This window comes from Clytia hemisphaerica, unplaced genomic scaffold, assembly GCF_902728285.1.
Source record: "Clytia hemisphaerica strain Z4C2 unplaced genomic scaffold, Clytia hemisphaerica genome assembly, whole genome shotgun sequence".
In the NCBI taxonomy this organism is placed as follows: Eukaryota; Metazoa; Cnidaria; class Hydrozoa; order Leptothecata; family Clytiidae; genus Clytia; species Clytia hemisphaerica.
The window spans coordinates 44080-63818 of NW_027104043.1; the positions used below are offsets into that span (position 1 = coordinate 44080).

Consider the following 19739-nt stretch of genomic DNA (forward strand, 5'->3'; position numbering starts at 1 on the left):
TCTAGCAGACTGTATCAGTATGCAGTTTACTATTTACGAATTCCCCAGAAACCTCCAAGTGTAGTTGAAATGAGTTTATTTCGAAAGAAATCTTTTACATGATCCCCAAATGTATAACAGTAATTACTAAACTTTTAATTATGGAAATGTCACTTTAATTGAATCGAAATAATAGACAGACTTTATGGTCGTGTTCAGACCTGAAAGTTTAAGTTTAAGGTTTATGTAGTACTTTGTTGATATGGGAATTCAATTATAATCACTTTTCTTTTGTCAATCGATATTGGCGATCTCGAGGAATCTCCTTTCCTAACGGGGCTTTTGCAAAGTCTTTTCGTTATTTAATTCCGAAGAGAGGGTCAGCATTTAAGAGGGGCTATTGCCACAACAGGGTTTTACTTTGGAAATGGGTGGAAATTGAAATATCCATATTATAGAAAAAATCCTACCTAGGTGGTGGAAACTTTCTTGGTTGCCTTTGTGGCTAGAATATAAATCCAAAATTCAGTTTTTCCTTAAAAAGAAAGTTGATTTTGAAAGTAGCGCATTGTCTCGTAGGTTATGCTTGCAGGTTACATGGTTACAGAGATTACATGGTTACAGGTTACACGTCACTTTTCCCCGACCAAAATTTCAGATTTGTCACTTTTCCCCGACCAAATTTACAATTTAGTCACTTTTCCCCGAATTTTTTTCCCCGATAAGGTATGACTTATTGAACCAGTGAGGTTTGGAAGCCTACTTGGGTGGCTATGAATGTCACGGGGTTTGAATTTGAAATAAAAAAATCACTGGGGTGAGAACTTTTAAGGTAGTTTGATTTTCATGGGGAAAACTTTTGATTTTAAAGCATTGACGAGTTTGGTTTCCATTTCTTGATTTTGACTGGGATACCTATGTCATAAAATGCGATTTTTGACCAGGGTAGGACAATAAATTTCTAAGTGTTGATCGAGGTAGAGACTTTGGCAGGGGATGGAATTAACAAGGGGTGGGTAAAACTCATAAAATGAGGGAGGTCATTATTAAGTGAAATGGGGTGATTTTTTCCAAAGCTTGAGGTAAGGGGTCTACAATTAAACATAAAAGAGTAAATGGACTACTTAGCAATTACTTTAATAACTATTTCCTGAATTTTCTTTTAGTTCATAGAAACATTCCTAGAACATAGCACCTTACCGAAGATGGATTTTGATATTGTTGCGTATCGCACACGAATTGGAAAAGACCTTATCCGTATTGGAGGTATTTTTTTCTCCAGCATTTTTGTTTTTACTTTTGACCCTGAAGTGAACTTTTAAGGGAACCTCTAATTATTATCCCAATATGTTAAGGTCATTATTCTTTAAAATTGATACCTTATTGGTATATATTTTCGCGTGTTACAAATTTTCGCGAATCGCGAAATTTTTTCGAAAAAACGTGTTTTGCGTGTATTAAATTTCGCGATTGCCGACTTCTGGAAAATTTTCACGTGTATTAAATTTCGCGATTCACTAAACTAGGTATTTTCAGAAAGTGGGAATATAAAGCAAGAAAAAGACTGATTTTGCTGAAACACAACGTTTTTGATGTAAAAATACTAACAAAATACTAAGAAAAAATTTTTCGCGTGTATTTAATTTCGCGATTTTGTAATTTTGAAAAATTTAAACAGTATTAAATTTCGCGAAAATTGACCGAAAAACTCGCGAAATTAAGTACCCGCGAAAATTTGTAACACGCGAAAATATATACCAATAAGGTAATTTCATTTTAATGTCGAATTTAGGTGATGGACTCTGGGTGAAAAGAATATGTCGGGTATGCGGAGTGCAGGATCCACCACGAAGTTTGTTTCCTGACGCTCCAGATATGACAGATTGGGTACGTACAGCCTCGATCTCAAGGCTAATATCATCAAAATTTTTATTTGATAAGTTGTTTTTATTTTAACCCTTTGAGGCCGAAGGGGGCCATGTGTGGGTCCTTAAACAAAAATCACCATAATTCAACCAAATTTTATGATATGATGCTAAAAATCTATGACGCGCCTTATGTTGCAAAACTATATCATCTTGGCTTTCAATAAATTAGTTTTCGCTTCGATCAAAATGAAATTCTCGCTCAGTAATGGAATACTTTTTCGCTTAGATAAAAGTCAATTTTCTCGCTTAGATAAACTCACTTTTTTCGCTTAGATAAACTCACTTTTTTCGCTTAGATAAAATAATTTTTTTCGCTTAGATAAAAGTCAATTTTCTCGCTTAGATAAACTCACTTTTCTCGCTTAGATAAACTCACTTTTTTCGCTTAGATAAACTCACTTTTTTCGCTTAGATAAAGTCACTTTTTTCGCTTAGATAAACTAATTAAATATTTCCCGTTTTCCAAAAGGGAAATATTTGTTAAAAGGGACTAGGCTTTCTTCAGGTTCTGATGTCAAAACGCCTTCCGTACGCCCTGACTGACGCCCGTTTTAGCGCCTAAAGAAAGTAAATGCGATATCTCTTTTGTTGCTACTTGGTACTTTATAAGATTGAAGGCAATATACCTTACGGTAATTAGTTCTTACAAAGTAAACAAAGGATGGCGAAAAAGATGAGCATATTTATCTTTATTATAAGCATTTTCTTTATAAGAATCAGATCAATAACTCTTGATTGAAGGCAATATATCTTTCGGTAATTAGTTCTTACAAAGTAAACAAAGGATGGCGAAAAAGATGAGCATATTTATCTTTATTATAAGCATCTACTTTATAAGAATCAAATCAATAACTCTTGATTGAAGGCAATGTATCTTTCGGTAATTAGTTATTAGAAAGTAAACAAAGGATGGTGAAAAAGATGAGCATATTTATCTTTATTATAAGCATTTTCTTTATAAGAATCAAATCAATAACTCTTAATTGAAGGCAATATATCTTTCGGTAATTAGTTATTACAAAGTAAACAAAGGATGGCAAAAAAGATGAGCATATTTATTTTTATTATAAGCATTTTCTTTATAAGAATCAAATCAATAACTCTTGATTGAAGGCAATGTATCTTTCGGTAATTAGTTATTAGAAAGTAAACAAAGGATGGCGAAAAAGATGAGCATATTTATCTTTATTATAAGCATTTTCTTTATAAGAATCAGATCAATAACTCTTGATTGAAGGCAATATATCTTTCGGTAATTAGTTCTTACAAAGTAAACAAAGGATGGCGAAAAAGATGAGCATATTTATCTTTATTATAAGCATCTACTTTATAAGAATCAAATCAATAACTCTTGATTGAAGGCAATGTATCTTTCGGTAATTAGTTATTAGAAAGTAAACAAAGGATGGTGAAAAAGATGAGCATATTTATCTTTATTATAAGCATTTTCTTTATAAGAATCAAATCAATAACTCTTAATTGAAGGCAATATATCTTTCGGTAATTAGTTATTACAAAGTAAACAAAGGATGGCAAATAACTCTTAATTGAAGGCAATATATCTTTCGGTAATTAGTTATTACAAAGTAAACAAAGGATGGCAAAGAAGATGAGCATATTTATTTTTATTATAAGCATTTTCTTTATAAGAATCAAATCAATAACTCTTGATTGAAGGCAATGTATCTTTCGGTAATTAGTTATTAGAAAGTAAACAAAGGATGGCGAAAAAGATGAGCATAATTATCTTTATTATAAGCATTTTTTTTATAAGAATCAAATCAATAACTCTTGATTGAAGGCAATGTATCTTTCGGTAATTAGTTATTAGAAAGTAAACAAAGGATGGTGAAAAAGATGAGCACATTTATCGTTATTATAAGCATTTTCTTTATAAGAATCAAATCAATAACTCTTGATTGAAGGCAATGTATCTTTCGGTAATTAGTTATTAGAAAGTAAACAAAGGATGGCGAAAAAGATGAGCATATTTATCTTTATTATAAGCATTTTCTTTATAAGAATCAAATCAATAACTCTTGATTGAAGGCAATGTATCTTTCGGTAATTAGTTATTAGAAAGTAAACAAAGGATGGTGAAAAAGATGAGCATATTTATCGTTATTATAAGCATTTTCTTTATAAGAATCAAATCAATAACTCTTGATTGAAGGCAATATATCTTTCGGTAATTAGTTATTAGAAAGTAAACAAAGGATGGCGAAAAAAATGAGCATATTTATTTTCATTATATGCATCTACTTTATAAGAATCAAATCAATAACTCTTGATTGAGAAAGCAATATGCCTTTTGGTAATTAGTTATTAGAAAGTAAACAAAGGATGGCGAAAAATGAGCATATTTATTTTTATTGTAAGCATCTACTTTATAAGAATCAAATCACTAACTCTTGATTGAAGGCAATATATCTTTCGGTAATTAGTTCTTACAAAGTAAACAAAGTATGGCGAAAAAGATGAGCATATTTATTTTTATTATAAGTGTCTACTTTGAATCAAATCAATTTCAGAATTTTCGGTGTTTTCACTGTGATAATATGTGAGCGATAACTTCTCTTTTTGAGATGTGAGCGACCGTCTATCCCATGTCATCTCAAAAGTAAAGTTGAAGCCAAGCTTTCTTCCTCTGACTTATATTTTATCGATAAAACGAATTTAAAATCTACACATGCGTTATTTTGCTTACTTAGGGATATTTCGAAAGGAAGCTCTGCGGGGTATTCTTAGTGGCAACTACTTGCTAGTATATGCCAATCATGACCTTCATTTTCAAGGAAATATTTAAAGTCGCAATTTTGCGATTGTTGTTTTTTTCGCTTAGATAAAAGTCAATTTTCTTGCTTAGATAAACTCATTTTTTTCGCTTAGATAAAAGTCAACTTTTTCGCTTTGATAAACTCACTTTTCCTACCAACTCGCGTCTATATTTGAAAGCCTTAAAATGACGTCACAGTCACTCAAAGTAGGGCGTGTAGCATAGAATTGGGAAGTAAGCCAAAGTAGCCAGACGGTCTATCGACCGTAGTTCACCAACCACTAGTCTGTTGTGCTTCATATGTATACCACACCTTCCTTAGGTGTGGCCCGACCCAATTTGGGTGTTCCGGACTTTTCGGACCCCTCCGGAACTCCCTCGCAAAGATTCCCGGACAATTCCCCCCTGGTGAATTCCCCCCCGGTGAATTCCCACCCAGTGAATTCCCCCCTGGTGAATTCCCCCCCGGAAAATTCCCACCCGCTGAATTCCCCCCTGGTGAACTAAAAAACCATGTAATTTGAAATAAGCGACTTTACTATTTATCTTATAAAAATCTGTGCAGACGACTATCATGTAAAAATCTTTCAGTTCTTTTCTCAGAATCAAAAAAAATTGGCGTTGTGATTCTTAAAACTTGTAAAAATACTTGACCCTAAAATTGGAGGTTTGTTTCGATTGAAAGTTTTAAATTAATCTCTCTAAGGGTCGGAAAATTCAGGATTTTCAGGGAATTTTTTTATTTACAGAGAAAAAATTGTAATAAAGTCTCTCTAAGGGTATGACTTTTTTCAAAAATCGAAAAAAAAATTTCAAAATAAAGTCTCTAAGGGTCGGTTTTCGGAGGTCCCGTCCGCGCATACCTCTCATTCGCCAACCCTAGTACCCCCCGGGGTTACAGTCCATGATTTCGAAACGTAAAAACACATATGAAAATATATGGGTGGGAATTCACCAGGGGGGAATTCACCGGGTGGGAATTTTCCGGGGGGGAATTCACCAGGGGGGAATTTACTGGGTGGGAATTCACCGGGGGGGAATTCACCAGGGGGGGATTTACTGGGTGGGAATTCACCGGGGGGGAATTCACCAGGGGGGAATTGTCCGGACACCCTCGCAAACCTCCGGAACTCGTGACTCTCTGAAACCCTTGGAGGCTTCTGCAAGGCCCCCAAGGCTTGTTATAATGAACTTGAAAAGTGGAAAAGATGTTCGGGCATAAAGACCGGCGATTTGGGTCGTTTGGGATATTATACCGGCTTTTCCCGGCGCAGGAAATTCCGGAAATGCAATTTTTAAGAGTACCGTAACCATAGCTCGGTCTGTTTGGGTGTCCGGACAATTCCCCCCTGGTGAATTCCCCCCCGGTGAATTCCCACCCAGTAAATCCCCCCCTGGTGAATTCCCCCCCCGGTGAATTCCCACCCAGTAAATTCCCCCCTGGTGAATTCCCCCCCGGAAAATTCCCACCCGGTGAATTCCCCCCTGGTGAATTCCCACCCATATATTTTCATATGTGTTTTTACGTTTCGAAATCATGGACTGTAACCCCGGGGGGTACTAGGGTTGGCGAATGAGAGGTATGCGCGGACGGGACCTCCGAAAACCGACCCTTAGAGACTTTATTTTGAAATTTTTTTTTCGATTTTTGAAAAAAGTCATACCCTTAGAGAGACTTTATTACAATTTTTTCTCTGTAAATAAAAAAATTCCCTGAAAATCCTGAATTTTCCGACCCTTAGAGAGATTAATTTAAAACTTTCAATCGAAACAAACCTCCAATTTTAGGGTCAAGTATTTTTACAAGTTTTAAGAATCACATAACGCCAATTTTTTTTGATTCTGAGAAAAGAACTGAAAGATTTTTACATGATAGTCGTCTGCACAGATTTTTATAAGATAAATAGTAAAGTCGCTTATTTCAAATTACATGGTTTTTTAGTTCACCAGGGGGGAATTCAGCGGGTGGGAATTTTCCGGGGGGGAATTCACCAGGGGGGAATTCACTGGGTGGGAATTCACCGGGGGGGAATTCACCAGGGGGGAATTGTCCGGGAATCGTCTGTTTGGCCCCCAAAAGTCCTGTAAGCCTTCCTTAACGTTGAAAACGGTCTGAAAACAAAGCAGAAAGGTACCTTCGACCATTCCAGACCGGCTGGGCCTTCCGAAGGCCCGTGAAAGTCTGGAACGAGTCCGGAAAGCTTTTAATACCAACTTTCTAAATCTCCGGTTTTAAGGCACGCTTGAAGCCGGACGTCCTTCTTTAATGTTCTGATGGGCTGGGATGGACGCAGGGCATCGGTCCCGACCCGTACGAACCCCGGTGGCCTGTTCCTGACCCGGAAAGGGCCTTCCAGCGGGTCAAAATGGCGATTTTTGGGCATGCGGAAATCCCTTTATAGCGAGACTTCCAGGATACCCCAGACATCCAAACCGGTCGATATGCAAAGCATGTGTGTCACCCTTTCTGGCTTAGGTCCGGGGGCCGTTTGGGAACCCCCGTTTGCTGTCCGGGAGGCCCCGAAATCGGTCCACGGAGCGAGTTTTGCCGGCTTTTGACGATACTTTGAGGAATTTTGAAGAACCCACACTGATGCAGGCGTGTACCCTCACATCCCTCTTAACCAGTTGGCATCAGTTGGACCCCCTGGAACCCCGGCCGGGATCCCCAGGGGCCGTCCGCGGTGGTGCCCAACTCCAGGGGAATAAGGCGGGTCCGTGGAGGTCAAAATTCTTGCAACGTTACAAATCATTTTCATAAACTCATTTTAGGCTCAAACGAAGCGTATAACCAAGTGGAATAAGATCCAGTCTAGACAGATGTTTTTTTATTTAGAAATTTTGCGTAATTCGCAAAAATCTTCAATTTTGCGATATTTTAATGACGTCATAAAAATTGAAATTCCAATAACTTTTGATAGAATCATCAAAATAATTTCAAATTTTCACCAAAAATACATTTCAAGGCAAATTTTCAAAAGATTTAAAAAGTTTTTTAAAATCTTGATGACATCAGCATTTTTCAAGGATTTTAGTTTTTTGGCCGAAAAGTGATGACGTCATCAAATTTCGATGAAATTTTTTTCTAATTCTGAAAACATTAATACTATGCATCTTTGCTCAAAATTTGAAATTATTTTGATAATTCTATCAAAAGTTATTGGAATTTCAATTTTTATGACGTCATCAAAATAGCGCAAAATTGAGGATTTTTGCGAATTACGCAAAATTTCAAAATGAAAAAACATCTGCCTAGACTGAATCTTATTCTACTTAGTCATACGCTTCGTTTGAGCCCAAAATGAGCTTCTGAAAATGATTTGTAACGTTGCCAGGGGGGGTCATGCTGTTATTATATAAACACTATGACAATTACAACCGTGGTGGTATATAAACCAAAATTTGGGAAAACAGTTACTCCACCAGTGGACTAACTGCAACATGGGTGGTGCCTAAGCCCAAAATTGTTCATTTTGGTCGAATATGGTGTACTAAGTGAGCACATTTTTCAATTTTTCACTTAAAATTTTAGGTTTTTAAAAATTCCGGAAGCAAAAAAATTCAAAACATTTTTTTTCAAAAGTCAAAAAAAAAATCACAAAATTTTTTCTTCAATCAAGGCATGAAAGATATTTTAACAAACTTGGAAAATGATTGAGATATTTAACTCTTGAACGGTCGTTAATAGGACGTACCCAGTAAAATGGTACCAAAAATGAGGAATACAGTGAAAAAATTGCCAAATTTGGCATTTTTGGGGGTGGTATACACCAATTTTGAGGGTAAAATCAGTTAGTACACTATGGAATAACTGCAAGGGTGGTGGTGTCTGAAGAAATTGTCCAAAATTGCAGTTACTCCACATAGTGTCAAGGAGTAACTGCAAGACCCCCCCTGACGTTGCAAGCATTTTGACCCCACCTTAATCTCCTGGAGAAAGAAAGTCATTTTTTCCAATTTGGACGAATTTTTACAAATTTTCAAGCCTTTTCAAGCCTTTCCAAAGCCTTTTCACGCCTTTCCAAAGCCTTTTAAAGGCTTTGGATGACTGATGGAGGGTGCTGGCTTCGAAGAAGAGCAAGGCAGAGGGTATCCAAAGGACTATGGGGGGGGGCTGTGGAGGGCTGTAGAGCCCTCAATTGGTCTCAGCATAGTATAAGAAAGCCGCGGCTGGAATGAGTACAGCTGAATTTCTGTTGTTCTATCTATGTCGTAGGAACGAATTCTTTTATGGTTCAGTGACACTTTCCATTGTCAACTTAATTTGACTTTTAACAAACTCCCTCGTTAGACGTAATTTTGCTCACAAACGCAAATCTCTTGATAATTCACGCATTCATAACATCAAACTAAAAGAAAAGACTCTTGATTTAAAAGTACTAGAACGTCAGAATGTCAGTGCTTTAAGAACTTGAAGAAAATTGAGTGCCTCGAAATGCCTTCATGATTATTCTGAAAAATTATTACTGGTATTAGTAAATAAATATTAAAGCTGCATTCTGTGAAAATTCCATTCGAAAAACAACAGTATTGAGGGGACAGCAAGTATTTAAAGTTTAACATTTGAAAATTAGTTCTTTTAATAAAATGTGTGTTATTTGGTCCTAAATTTATAAAAAATTATTTGGAATTTATAAAAATATACTTCAGATAAGGTAATTAGAGAGGATAGTGAGAAAGATTTGAGACTTGAAAAGTAATTGTTCTTCAATTGAATATTATGAACACTTTTAAGGTTAAGGATTTTGTTACCTTCGACTTAGTTCTTATAAACCACGGAGACACAGATAGAACATCCATTTACGACAAAAACAATATCGTCATCATTCCAGCCGCGGCTTTCTTATACTATGGTCTCAGCGGCGATTTTTCCTGGTGGGATAGGGGTGTAACAGTCTCAATTGAGAAGGACATTTTTGGCAATTTTTGCCGGCTTTTGACGGCACTTTGAGGAAATTTGAAGGACCTCTAACGGTGCAGACATATACTATCACATCCCCCTGAACAGTGAGCACCGATCAGACCCCCCAGCACACCAGCTGGGACCCCCAGGGGCCGTCCACGGTGGTACCCAAAGGAGGTCATTTTTTTTTCTCCAAATTTGACCAATTTTCAAGCCTTTCCGCCTTTCCAAGCCTTTTAAAAATTTCGGATGACTGATGGAGGGTGCTGGATTTAAGGGAAAACAAGGCAGAGGGTATCCGAAGCGATCCGAAGGGCTGTGGGGGACTGTAGAGGCCTCAATTGGTTCCACCGGGGCTGGTACCCAAAGGAGGTCATTTTCGGCAATTTTTGCCGGCTTTTGAAGACACTTTGAGGATTTTTGAAGGACCCTCACCGGTGCAAGCGTGTACCATCACATCCCCCCTGACCAATGGGCACCAATTGAACCCCCTGGAACCCCGACCAGGACCCCCAGGGGCCGTCTGTGCTGGTACCTAAAAGAGGTCATTTTTTTCTAATTTTGACCAAGTTTCGCCAAGTTTCAAGCCTTTCCAAGCCTTTTAAAAGCTTTGGAGGGCTGATGGCGGGTGCTGGCTTTGAGGGAGATCAAAGCAGAGTGTATCAGAAGGAGACCGATAGGCTACGGGGGCTGTGGAGGGCTGTAGAGGCCTCAATCGGTCCCACCGGGGAACTTTGCCTGACTATTTAGTCGGTCTCACCGGAGAACTTTGCCTGACTGCTTAGTCAGCTCTGAGCAAGGTACAAATAGCCAGAAAAAGCACTCCAGGCATGCTCCACGTCCATACCAGGATGAAAGCACCTGTTCTCGTCAGATCACGGAAGTTAAGCATAGTACTTGGATGGGGGACCCCCTGGGAACTCCCGGTGCCGTGGAGCGGAGGTGGAGGTTTTTCTCCTAGTGATGTTAGTAATGCTATGCTATGCTTTTGGGTGGTGCTGCTTTACTTTTGCACCTTTAGCCAAGCCTCAAGAATGCTCTAAGGGCGCTTTAGAGCTCATTAACAAGCCCTCACACCCCAGCGCTCGGCCAGCAGTAAGCTTAGTGGTCCAAAGTTCACGCACTGGGGATCCCCTGATCGAATCCGATCAGGTTCGGTCTACTTTTTGACCAGGTTTTGATATTTTATGTTTTTTTGGCGTAGATTCCAAAAAAAGTGGTCCAAAGTCCTGAAAAGTTCACGGAAAGGCTATAGAGGGGGTTCAGAACTCGTACCAGACCAGCTCGGAGCCCCCTGTGTGATGGAAAGCAGTGCGACGTTTCTACAACTCGTGAACGACTTGGCGGTGACGTACACCATCAACCAAGACCAAGATATACTCTGAGGAGTCCCTAATGAGCTCTGGACCAAGTCAAGCTAGCGAAGGAATGACACCCCTGAGAAATTTCGCCAGCGCAAGGCTTGAAGTTGGCCCAGTGGTATAAGGCGTTGGGTTCATACCCTGAGTATCAGAGGTTAAGTTTTCAAGGAATATATTAACCTCTGAAGACCAATAATAGAAATTTTATCCCGCATGTGTCAATCTAATCACTGTAGAAAGAATCAAAGATGAAGAGCAAATATTACCTTATTAATGTCTAGCAGACTGTATCAGTATGTAGTTTACTATTTACGAATTCCCCAGAAACCTCCAAGTGTAATTGAAGTGAGTTTCTTTCGAAAGAAATCTTTTACATGATCCCCAAATGTATAACAGTAATTACTCAACTATTAATTATGGAAATATCACTTTAATTGAATCGAAATAATAGACAGACTTTATGTTCTGATTCTCTATCATTGACTCTTTTTACAAAGCATTGATGACTTTTTCTAAGTTGTGTTTTCAACGGGAATAAAAATATCAACTTTGAACTTCATCCAAGATCTTGGATGGTCGTCATGGTTACTTTTGTCTTCGTTGATTGCGCGCTGAATAGAATCTCGATTCGTCGGCACAGCGTCGATATATGATTTCGACCTGTGCTTTCCACGGTATTGGGTCTACGCACTTGGGATCCCCAGCTCGAATCGGGTCAGGGTCACCTTTAAAATTTTAAAGGTTTTGATATTTCATGTTTTTTTTGGTGTAGATTCCGAAAACATAGGTCTAAAGTCCTGAAAAGTTGACAGAAGGGTGCTACGGGACCGTAAATGACCCTCCTCTCCTAGCCCGGACTGGGTGGGTTTCACGGCTTGAAACTTTCTGGAGTTATCAAGCATATCGAAGGGGGAAAGCATGCCAAATCTTATCACTCCACCGTCACCGGTCACCCAGCTATGGGGCAGCGAAAGGTGCGCTGCAGGATCTTCCCGTAAGGACGATTGCCGGGCCGTACGGCGTTTTCAGCGGGTCAAACTCTCAGTGAGGCATTTCTACGAAATGGAAAACAAGCCTGCAAAATATCTAAGACGTAGCACCAAAATTGAAGACACAGCGCCCGATTAGATTTTGCCTTAAGTCGGTCTGGACTTATTACAGCGCAAGACCTTCCCGTAAGGACGATTGCCGGGCCACACGGCGTTCGCCAGAGCTCAAATTCAGCATGGTGAATCTCTACCAACCAGAGAACAAGCCTGCCAATGAAAAAATTTGTTAAAGCGAAAAAAAACAGTGCGAAAAATGTGAGTTTATTAAAGCGATGAAATAGTCAGTTTATCTAAGCGAAAAAAAGTGAGTTTATCAAAGCGAAAAAAATAAGTTTATCTAAGCGAAAAAAATAAGTTTATCTAAGCGAAAAAAAAAGAGTTTATCTAAGCGAAAAAAATGATTTTATCTAAGCGAAAAAATGTGAATCTATCAAAGCGAAAAAAAGTTATTATCTAAGCGGAAAAAAAAGAGTTTATCTAAGCGAAAAAAAAAGACTTTATCTAAGCGAAAAAAAGTGAGTTTATCTAAGCGAAAAAAGTGAGTTTATCTAAGCGAGAAAAGTGAGTTTATCTAAGCGAGAAAATTGACTTTCATCTAAGCGAAAAAAATTATTTTATCTAAGCGAAAAAAGTGAGGTTATCTAAGCGAAAAAAAGTGAGTTTATCTAAGCGAAAATAGTGAGTTTATCTAAGCGAGAAAATTGACTTTTATCTAAGCGAGAAAATTGACTTTCATCTAAGCGAAAAAATTTATTTTATCTAAGCGAAAAAAGTGAGTTTATCTAAGCGAAAAAAAGTGAGTTTATCTAAGCGAAAAAAGTAAGTTTATCTAAGCGAAAAAAATTAGTTTATCTAAGCGAGAAAATTGAGTTTATCTAAGCGAAAAAAGTGAGTTTATCTAAGCGAAAAAAAGTGAGTTTATCTAAGCGAAAAAAGTAAGTTTATCTAAGCGAAAAAAATTAGTTTATCTAAGCGAGAAAATTGACTTTCATCTAAGCGAAAAAAATTATTTTATCTAAGCGAAAAAAGTGAGGTTATCTAAGCGAAAAAAAGTGAGTTTATCTAAGCGAAAATAGTGAGTTTATCTAAGCGAGAAAATTGACTTTTATCTAAGCGAGAAAATTGACTTTCATCTAAGCGAAAAAATTTATTTTATCTAAGCGAAAAAAGTGAGTTTATCTAAGCGAAAAAAAGTGAGTTTATCTAAGCGAAAAAAGTGAGTTTATCTAAGCGAAAAAAGTGAGTTTATCTAAGCGAGAAAATTGACTTTTATCTAAGCGAAAAAAATTAGTTTATCCAAGCGAAAAAAATGAGTTTATCTAAGCGGAAAAAGTGAGTTTATCAAAGCGAGAAAATTGACTTTTATCTAAGCGAAAAAGTATTTTATTACTGAGCGAAAATTTCATTTTGATCAAAGCGAAAGCTAATTCATTGAAAGCCAAGATGATATAGTTTTGCAACATAAGGCGCGTCATAAAAATCTGTATAAAAGTAGTAAAGTAATATGCAAGTGTAATGAAATTGTTTTGTTTGGCTAAAATACAGTCCAAATGCTTTTTTCAAAGGTCAAAGTTACTTTTCGTGATCTGTCAGATAAAAGAGTCGAAATGATTGATTTCAAGATTTAACAAATTATATATTGTTGAAAAGATATTCAGGGCATTATTTAGTTTTGAAAATATTGAAACATGAAAAAGAAAAATATTGGAAGGCAAAAATAAATACTTAGAGGCCAAACGGACGCTCTCAGTAACAGCTTTGAACACAGAACCCCTGCTTTACAAGTCCCCTGCGCTATCAATTTGGACAACTTGACATGTTCTATAAACTTTAATTTTTGGTAGAGATTCGCTTCATGATTTGAAATGGCCTGATTCGCGAAATTTCGCGTGTTTTGATAGAATTTAATTATTTTAATGTCAGAAATTTTCGCGTCCAGAAAATTTCGCGAATTTCGCGAATGACCCCTCAATTTGCGAAATTAAATGGTCGCGAAAAATATCTTTTGACTGATTCGCGAAAATTAATTCACGCAAAATACATTTTAAAAAATTTTCTTGGTCATTTTTTGCTTATTAGAACACAACAACAGGCTTTTTAGCTTATTTTGCCAGTGTTTTTTCTGGCTGAATCCAATATCGCGAAAATTAATTCCTACGAAATGAATTAATCTTGCTGATTCGCGAAATTAAATTCCATCAAAACACGCGAAAAGTAATTAGTTTGGTAATCGAAGATTAATTTGTTTCGCATGAATAAATTTTCGTTAAACTGTATTTTCCCAGCAAATAATGATCAAGGATGTATCTCGTGGGAATTAATTTTTGCGAGTCAGTCGTAAGATCTTTTCGCGACCATTTAATTTCGCGAATTAGTGGGTTATTTGCAAAATTCACGAAATTTTCTGGACGCGAAAATTTCTGACATTGATAATTATTGTAGTTTCTACATTATTTTGAAATCATTTCTCAAAAAATAATTTATCTCTTTTCTTTCAGGTTGACTGTAAGAAGTGCAGCCCCAAAAGATGGTTCCATTTACTTTGTTTAGGGACGAAAGAGCACGATCCGCTGTACCATTGTGATGATAAGGTAAAGTCTGTTTCAAAATAATCTGCAGCTGAGACAAGAAAGACCTGTAACTTTTGATAGAATTCGAATTGAATTGCGATTTTGTGCTCGTTGAAAAGATATTCTTGAGTGGAATATACAAAAAGACTTTTAAAAAAATTGAAAAATGAAAATGAAAAACGAAGAAGAAAAAAATCAACTTCTTGTAGAATTGTGGTATAAATACCATTTTGACAGGAGTGATTCTTCAATCTTAGATCATCATCACTGTGAAAAAATTTTTCAAAAATATTCAATCCATCAAAAGATATCAAACAAAGTTTATTATTGATTGATTGTCAAAAGGCTGTTTTATTGCGATGTTTTTACTACTTTATACAACTTTATAGGGTCAACCAGTAATAAAATCTGTTCGATATCTTTTGATTGATTGAACATTTTTGAAAATTCTTTTTCACAGTGATGACGATGCAAATTTTTTTTCCGTAGACGGGCGGAAATATCTTTAATGATCGGAAATATCATAGCGCAATGGTCGGAAATATCATTTGATGGTCTGAAATATCTTTAGATGGTCGGAAATATCCCAAACTCTGAAAATTTGAAAATTTAATGGTCGGAAATATCATAGCGTAATGGTCGGAAATATCATTTGATGGTCGGAAATATCTTTTGATGGTCGGAAATATCATTTGATGGTCGGAAATATCACTTGATGGTCGGAAATATCTAAAACTCTAAAAATTTGAAAATTTAATGGTCGGAAATATCCCGCGCTTTTAAAAATGCTTCATCAGCAAAAAAAATGTAAACAAAAATGGTAGCAAAGGTGGTGTTGTGTGGCTAACTTGTTGTGTGTGCCAGACAAGAGTAGTTTTTTATTTTAAGTTTTTCGGACACTATCTGTTTTTCTTAGTTCTTTACACAGTATTTTACACAAGACGTAGACAGCTTTTTAGGAAGAGAAAGTGGTATTGACCTTTTTATTCAAACACGACTCTTGTTTATTTCTTGTATTTTTTATATCATTTCCTCCTCTAGCCCCCACTGATCTTAAATCACCCTAATGCTAGTCCTAACCCTACCCGGACACCCTCCCATTCTAGACCTTACGGGGGGGGGGCACTCGATCTGAAAACGACTGTTCGGCGGAAAATTTGGCTTCCAAAATCGAACATTTACAGTGCATCCAGCTGGCAGTGCATGCAGAGAAAATTTGGCCAAAAAATGACCCTTACAGCGGGGGCCAGAGGAGGAAAGGATATAAAAAAGACAAGAAAGAACGAAGAGTCGTGTTAGAATAAAAAGGTCAATACCACTTTTTCTCTCTAAAAAGTTTGTCTGGCACACACAACATGTTGGCCACACAAACAAGTTAGCCACACAACACCACCTACGACCCTGGACACCACCGTACATTGCGCGGTGGAGTCCGGTGGGCGTCCGGTGGGTGTACGGTGGGTGGAGCCTAACCTATTTTACCACCGTACATGTCCCACCGTACACGAAAAATACCGCCGGAAGTCGATCAGGTTTCTGAATTCCCACCGTACAAGACATGTCAGGCCGCCGCCTTCTTGTATACACCTTAGGCGGAATAAGGGCGGACTAGGTGCGTGTTTTCTCTGATTCCCTCAATCGCCGAACGATCAAAAACTAAAAGAAAAACTCCTCGAAACAAAAGCCGAGCGAATGGAAAGTATTTCATCATCAACTTTGTTCCCAACATAACTATCGGCTTTTCGACGTCGACGATTAGACGCCAGATATTTTCATCACAGCTTCGTTCTTTCGAAATTTTTCAAAACATGCTTCTTCTTTTGCGATATAGAACTAGCGTTCTGTGCTCACACAAACTAAATTATCTTTCGGAAAGATTACAAATTTTTCCTTGACTCCGACTGATCACTGACCTTGTGAGCATGCGTACATCCACCGGACAATCGTACAGTGGCAATTCCGTGTACGGTGGGATTCTGTACGGTGGTGTTGTACGGTGGTGTTGTACGGTGTTTTTGATCCAACCTAAAATACCACCGTACACCACCGGACGCCCACCGGACTCCACCGCGCAATGTACGGCGGTGTCCAGGGTCGTCACCACCTTTGCTACCATTTTTGTTTACATTTTTTTTGCTGATGAAGCATTTTTAAAAGCGCGGGATATTTCCGACCATTAAATTTTCAAATTTTTAGAGTTTTAGATATTTCCGACCATCAAGTAATATTTCCGACCATCAAATGATATTTCCGACCATCAAAAGATATTTCCGACCATCAAATGATATTTCCGACCATTACGCTATGATATTTCCGACCATTAAAGATATTTCCGCCCGTCTACGGAAAAAAAATTTGCGATGACGATCTAAGATTGAAGAATCACTCCTGTGAAAATGGTATTTATACCACAATTCTACAAGACGTTGATTTTTTTCTTCTTCGTTTTTCATTTTCATTTTTCAATTTTTTTAAAAGTCTTTTTGTTTAATAATATTCCACTCAAGAATATATTTTCAACGACCAAAAAATACTTCCCTTTCCCTGCGTTCTTACTTGTAAAGATTGACGCAAACATTGCATTGCACAAAAATTGACGTCAGTCGGTCTATACCATGTAATACAAATTTATGTGACGTCATTTTGATGTACACAATACACCTATCCATACTTAACGACGCGGTCAGCTTTTTAGGGGACTGGGTAGGAATTTAGGGGGACATTTTATTTCCGGCGCACGGCATTTTCAAACTGCAACCTAAGCAAACCAAGCCAAAGCACTTTTCCGCGCGAAAAGCATTTTTCCTGAATCTCTGCGGTGGAGCATAAATTTTTTTTCGCATTCAAACAAGATCAACTAAAGTGACGTTACTCTTTCGTTTCAATGGTCTTACATTTTTTCAAAGAGCACTCCTGCACCTTTGTTTTCGATACCGTCAACGAAAGAAATCTGTACTAGTAAACTCGACCGAGTCCCCTAAAAAGCTGGCCGCGCCGTTAAGTATGGATAGGTGTATTTGTACAAATCGATTGCGTCATTTTGTTTATATCGAGTATCGCCCTCTCAATCGGGTAATAACCTCGTTGAATAACTTAACATTCAAAAATGCTCGTACTTAGTACAGTGGTCAACTAATTGGATAACCCTTTGCTTGAGCAAGATCGTTCGCTTTCAGCTCTTGTGGTGTCATTCCTCTCCGGAGGATGGTTGTTCTTCCTCCTCTTTTTCTTGATCTCAGACTTCGCTGCCCTGTTGGCAACGTCGTGCAGGGACATCACAAAAACGTCCCGCATCCCCTTTCAAGCTGATTTTTGTCATTTGAAGACTTTTATAACGTTTAGTTTTTTGAAAGGGATAGAAATCGAGAAATTTTACTTCAAAGAAGATAATTTATTTCTGGCACCTCTGGTAGAATGATTACCTATTCATTTATTCTTCTTTTTCTTCTATTCTTTAGAAAGTCAAGGTCACAAAATCCCTCGTACTCGAGTCAGGAGATCTCGTTCTTAAGAGAAGAAAAAACAAACAGATCAAGAAATGTGGAGCAAAAGACTGCAAAAATAAGCCAATCAACACACTGCCACTCGCATCACCACATAATTTGATTTTTATGAAGAAGGAGAAACGGTTGAAAAGAGATGAACGAAAAGCAACAGCAAAAGAGGATAGTTATGTACTCTCCAACGTTCATTACCACGTGGACAGATCATGCACAGGTGATTCGACATCAATCTTCGTTTCAGATGATGTCGATGTTACTTTAAGTGAAAAAAACATTTAGAAGATAATGGGTTTCACATTTGAACGAATATCGAATATACTTGAATTGGATCAAATTTCGCGAAATTAAATTTTGCGAGCTAAAAATATCACGAATTCAATCGGATTTAAATTCGCGAGTTGTAGAGTTTTGAAAAATGTTGCATGGATTTAATTTCGCGAATGAGCCTGAAAGCAGCTGAAAATAAACATTTCTTTGCCATAAATGGAGACTTCAGACTGAAAAATGCGGTTTTAGAGCGATAACCAGCTTTTTTCATTTTTAGATATAGAACACGCGAAATTAAAGTAACTTTCAAACGTTGGTGTAAGAGTGACTTCTTCTCAGAATTAGCCACTTTATAACATGTCTCAAATTGAAACATAGCTGGTTATCTCTTTATAAAAGTCGTCGTTGATTTAGTTTCGCGAGTTAGCAATCTGACGCGTTTTTTCGAGTTTTAATTTCGCGAAAATGACAAAAATTCGTGAAAGTTTAACGGATTAAAGCAAACCCTAAATTGGAGTCGTCTATCGTGAATGTAATATAGGCGTTATTTGATAATATGATATCGTTACGGGATAATATTAGTTGTAAACTAACCTACACTTTCCTTTATCCTACCCTACATTTTCTTTAATTTAGTCGTCTAGCATGCTATACTAAGTAGATTCAGAAAGTTTTACGCGTTTTGATTTTTGAAATCCGATTAAAGTATTTCTAGGGGGCATACTCAGTTGCATTTGCAGTTGCGTTGACTTGTTGATTTTAATGCATGATACATGACTTTTGAGGAAGTCATCGTGGATCCATGTGGATCCGTACCTTATACAATAGAGTCTCTATAACTCGAACTCTTAGGGGGGGTCAATTTCTTTCGAGTTAAGGATACATTCGAGTTATAGACACTGATAATAGTGTTATTCTGACGGGACCAAAAGGATCGTTCGAAAGAAGGACACATTCGGGTTATAGAGATTCTAGTTAAAGAGACTCTGCCGTAACTATAATTTTTTTAGAATTTACACTTTTAGGCGGCAAACCTCTTGTAAATAACCTTACTCAACGAAAAAAAGAAAGACATATTATGACATGGCTACCAAACTTTTTTTATTCTATCATTTTTGTAGATTTTATACTTTTAGGCGGCAAACCTTCTGTAAATAACCTATACTCAACGAAAAAAGAAAGACATATTATGCCAAGGCTACCCAACTACATTTTATTCTATCATTTTTCTAGATTTTACACTTTTAGTACATAAACTTTTTGTAAGTAGAATGGTGAACGTGGAAAGAAAGGCAAAATTAAAAGTCATTGCACCAAATTAATTTCCCAAATAAAAAAAAAATTAGACTAACAATTCATAGGCCATTGCCCAACTTCTTTTATTCGCAAACGGCAGGTCGCCC

General features: G+C 37.2%; 2 protein-coding genes across 3 annotated transcripts in view; one reads left to right on the plus strand and one right to left on the minus strand.

Moving 5' to 3' along the window:
* LOC136811824 (DNA polymerase alpha catalytic subunit-like) overlaps positions 1–19739 on the minus strand; it is a 56057-nt gene that overhangs the window by 30768 nt on the left and 5550 nt on the right. The window lies entirely within an intron of this gene.
* On the plus strand, positions 977–19278 carry LOC136811828 (uncharacterized). Of its 2 annotated transcripts, XM_067068451.1 has the most exons (4): positions 981–1245; positions 1772–1866; positions 14495–14587; positions 18025–19278. In XM_067068451.1, the coding sequence occupies exons 1-4, from the start codon at positions 1185–1187 to the stop codon at positions 18346–18348; spliced, it is 573 nt and encodes a 190-aa protein (XP_066924552.1). In that variant the 5' UTR covers positions 981–1184; the 3' UTR covers positions 18349–19278. The 2 variants fall into 2 exon arrangements, with proteins under 2 accessions (XP_066924553.1, XP_066924552.1); XM_067068452.1 differs by lacking the exon at positions 14495–14587 and having other exon boundaries at positions 977–1245.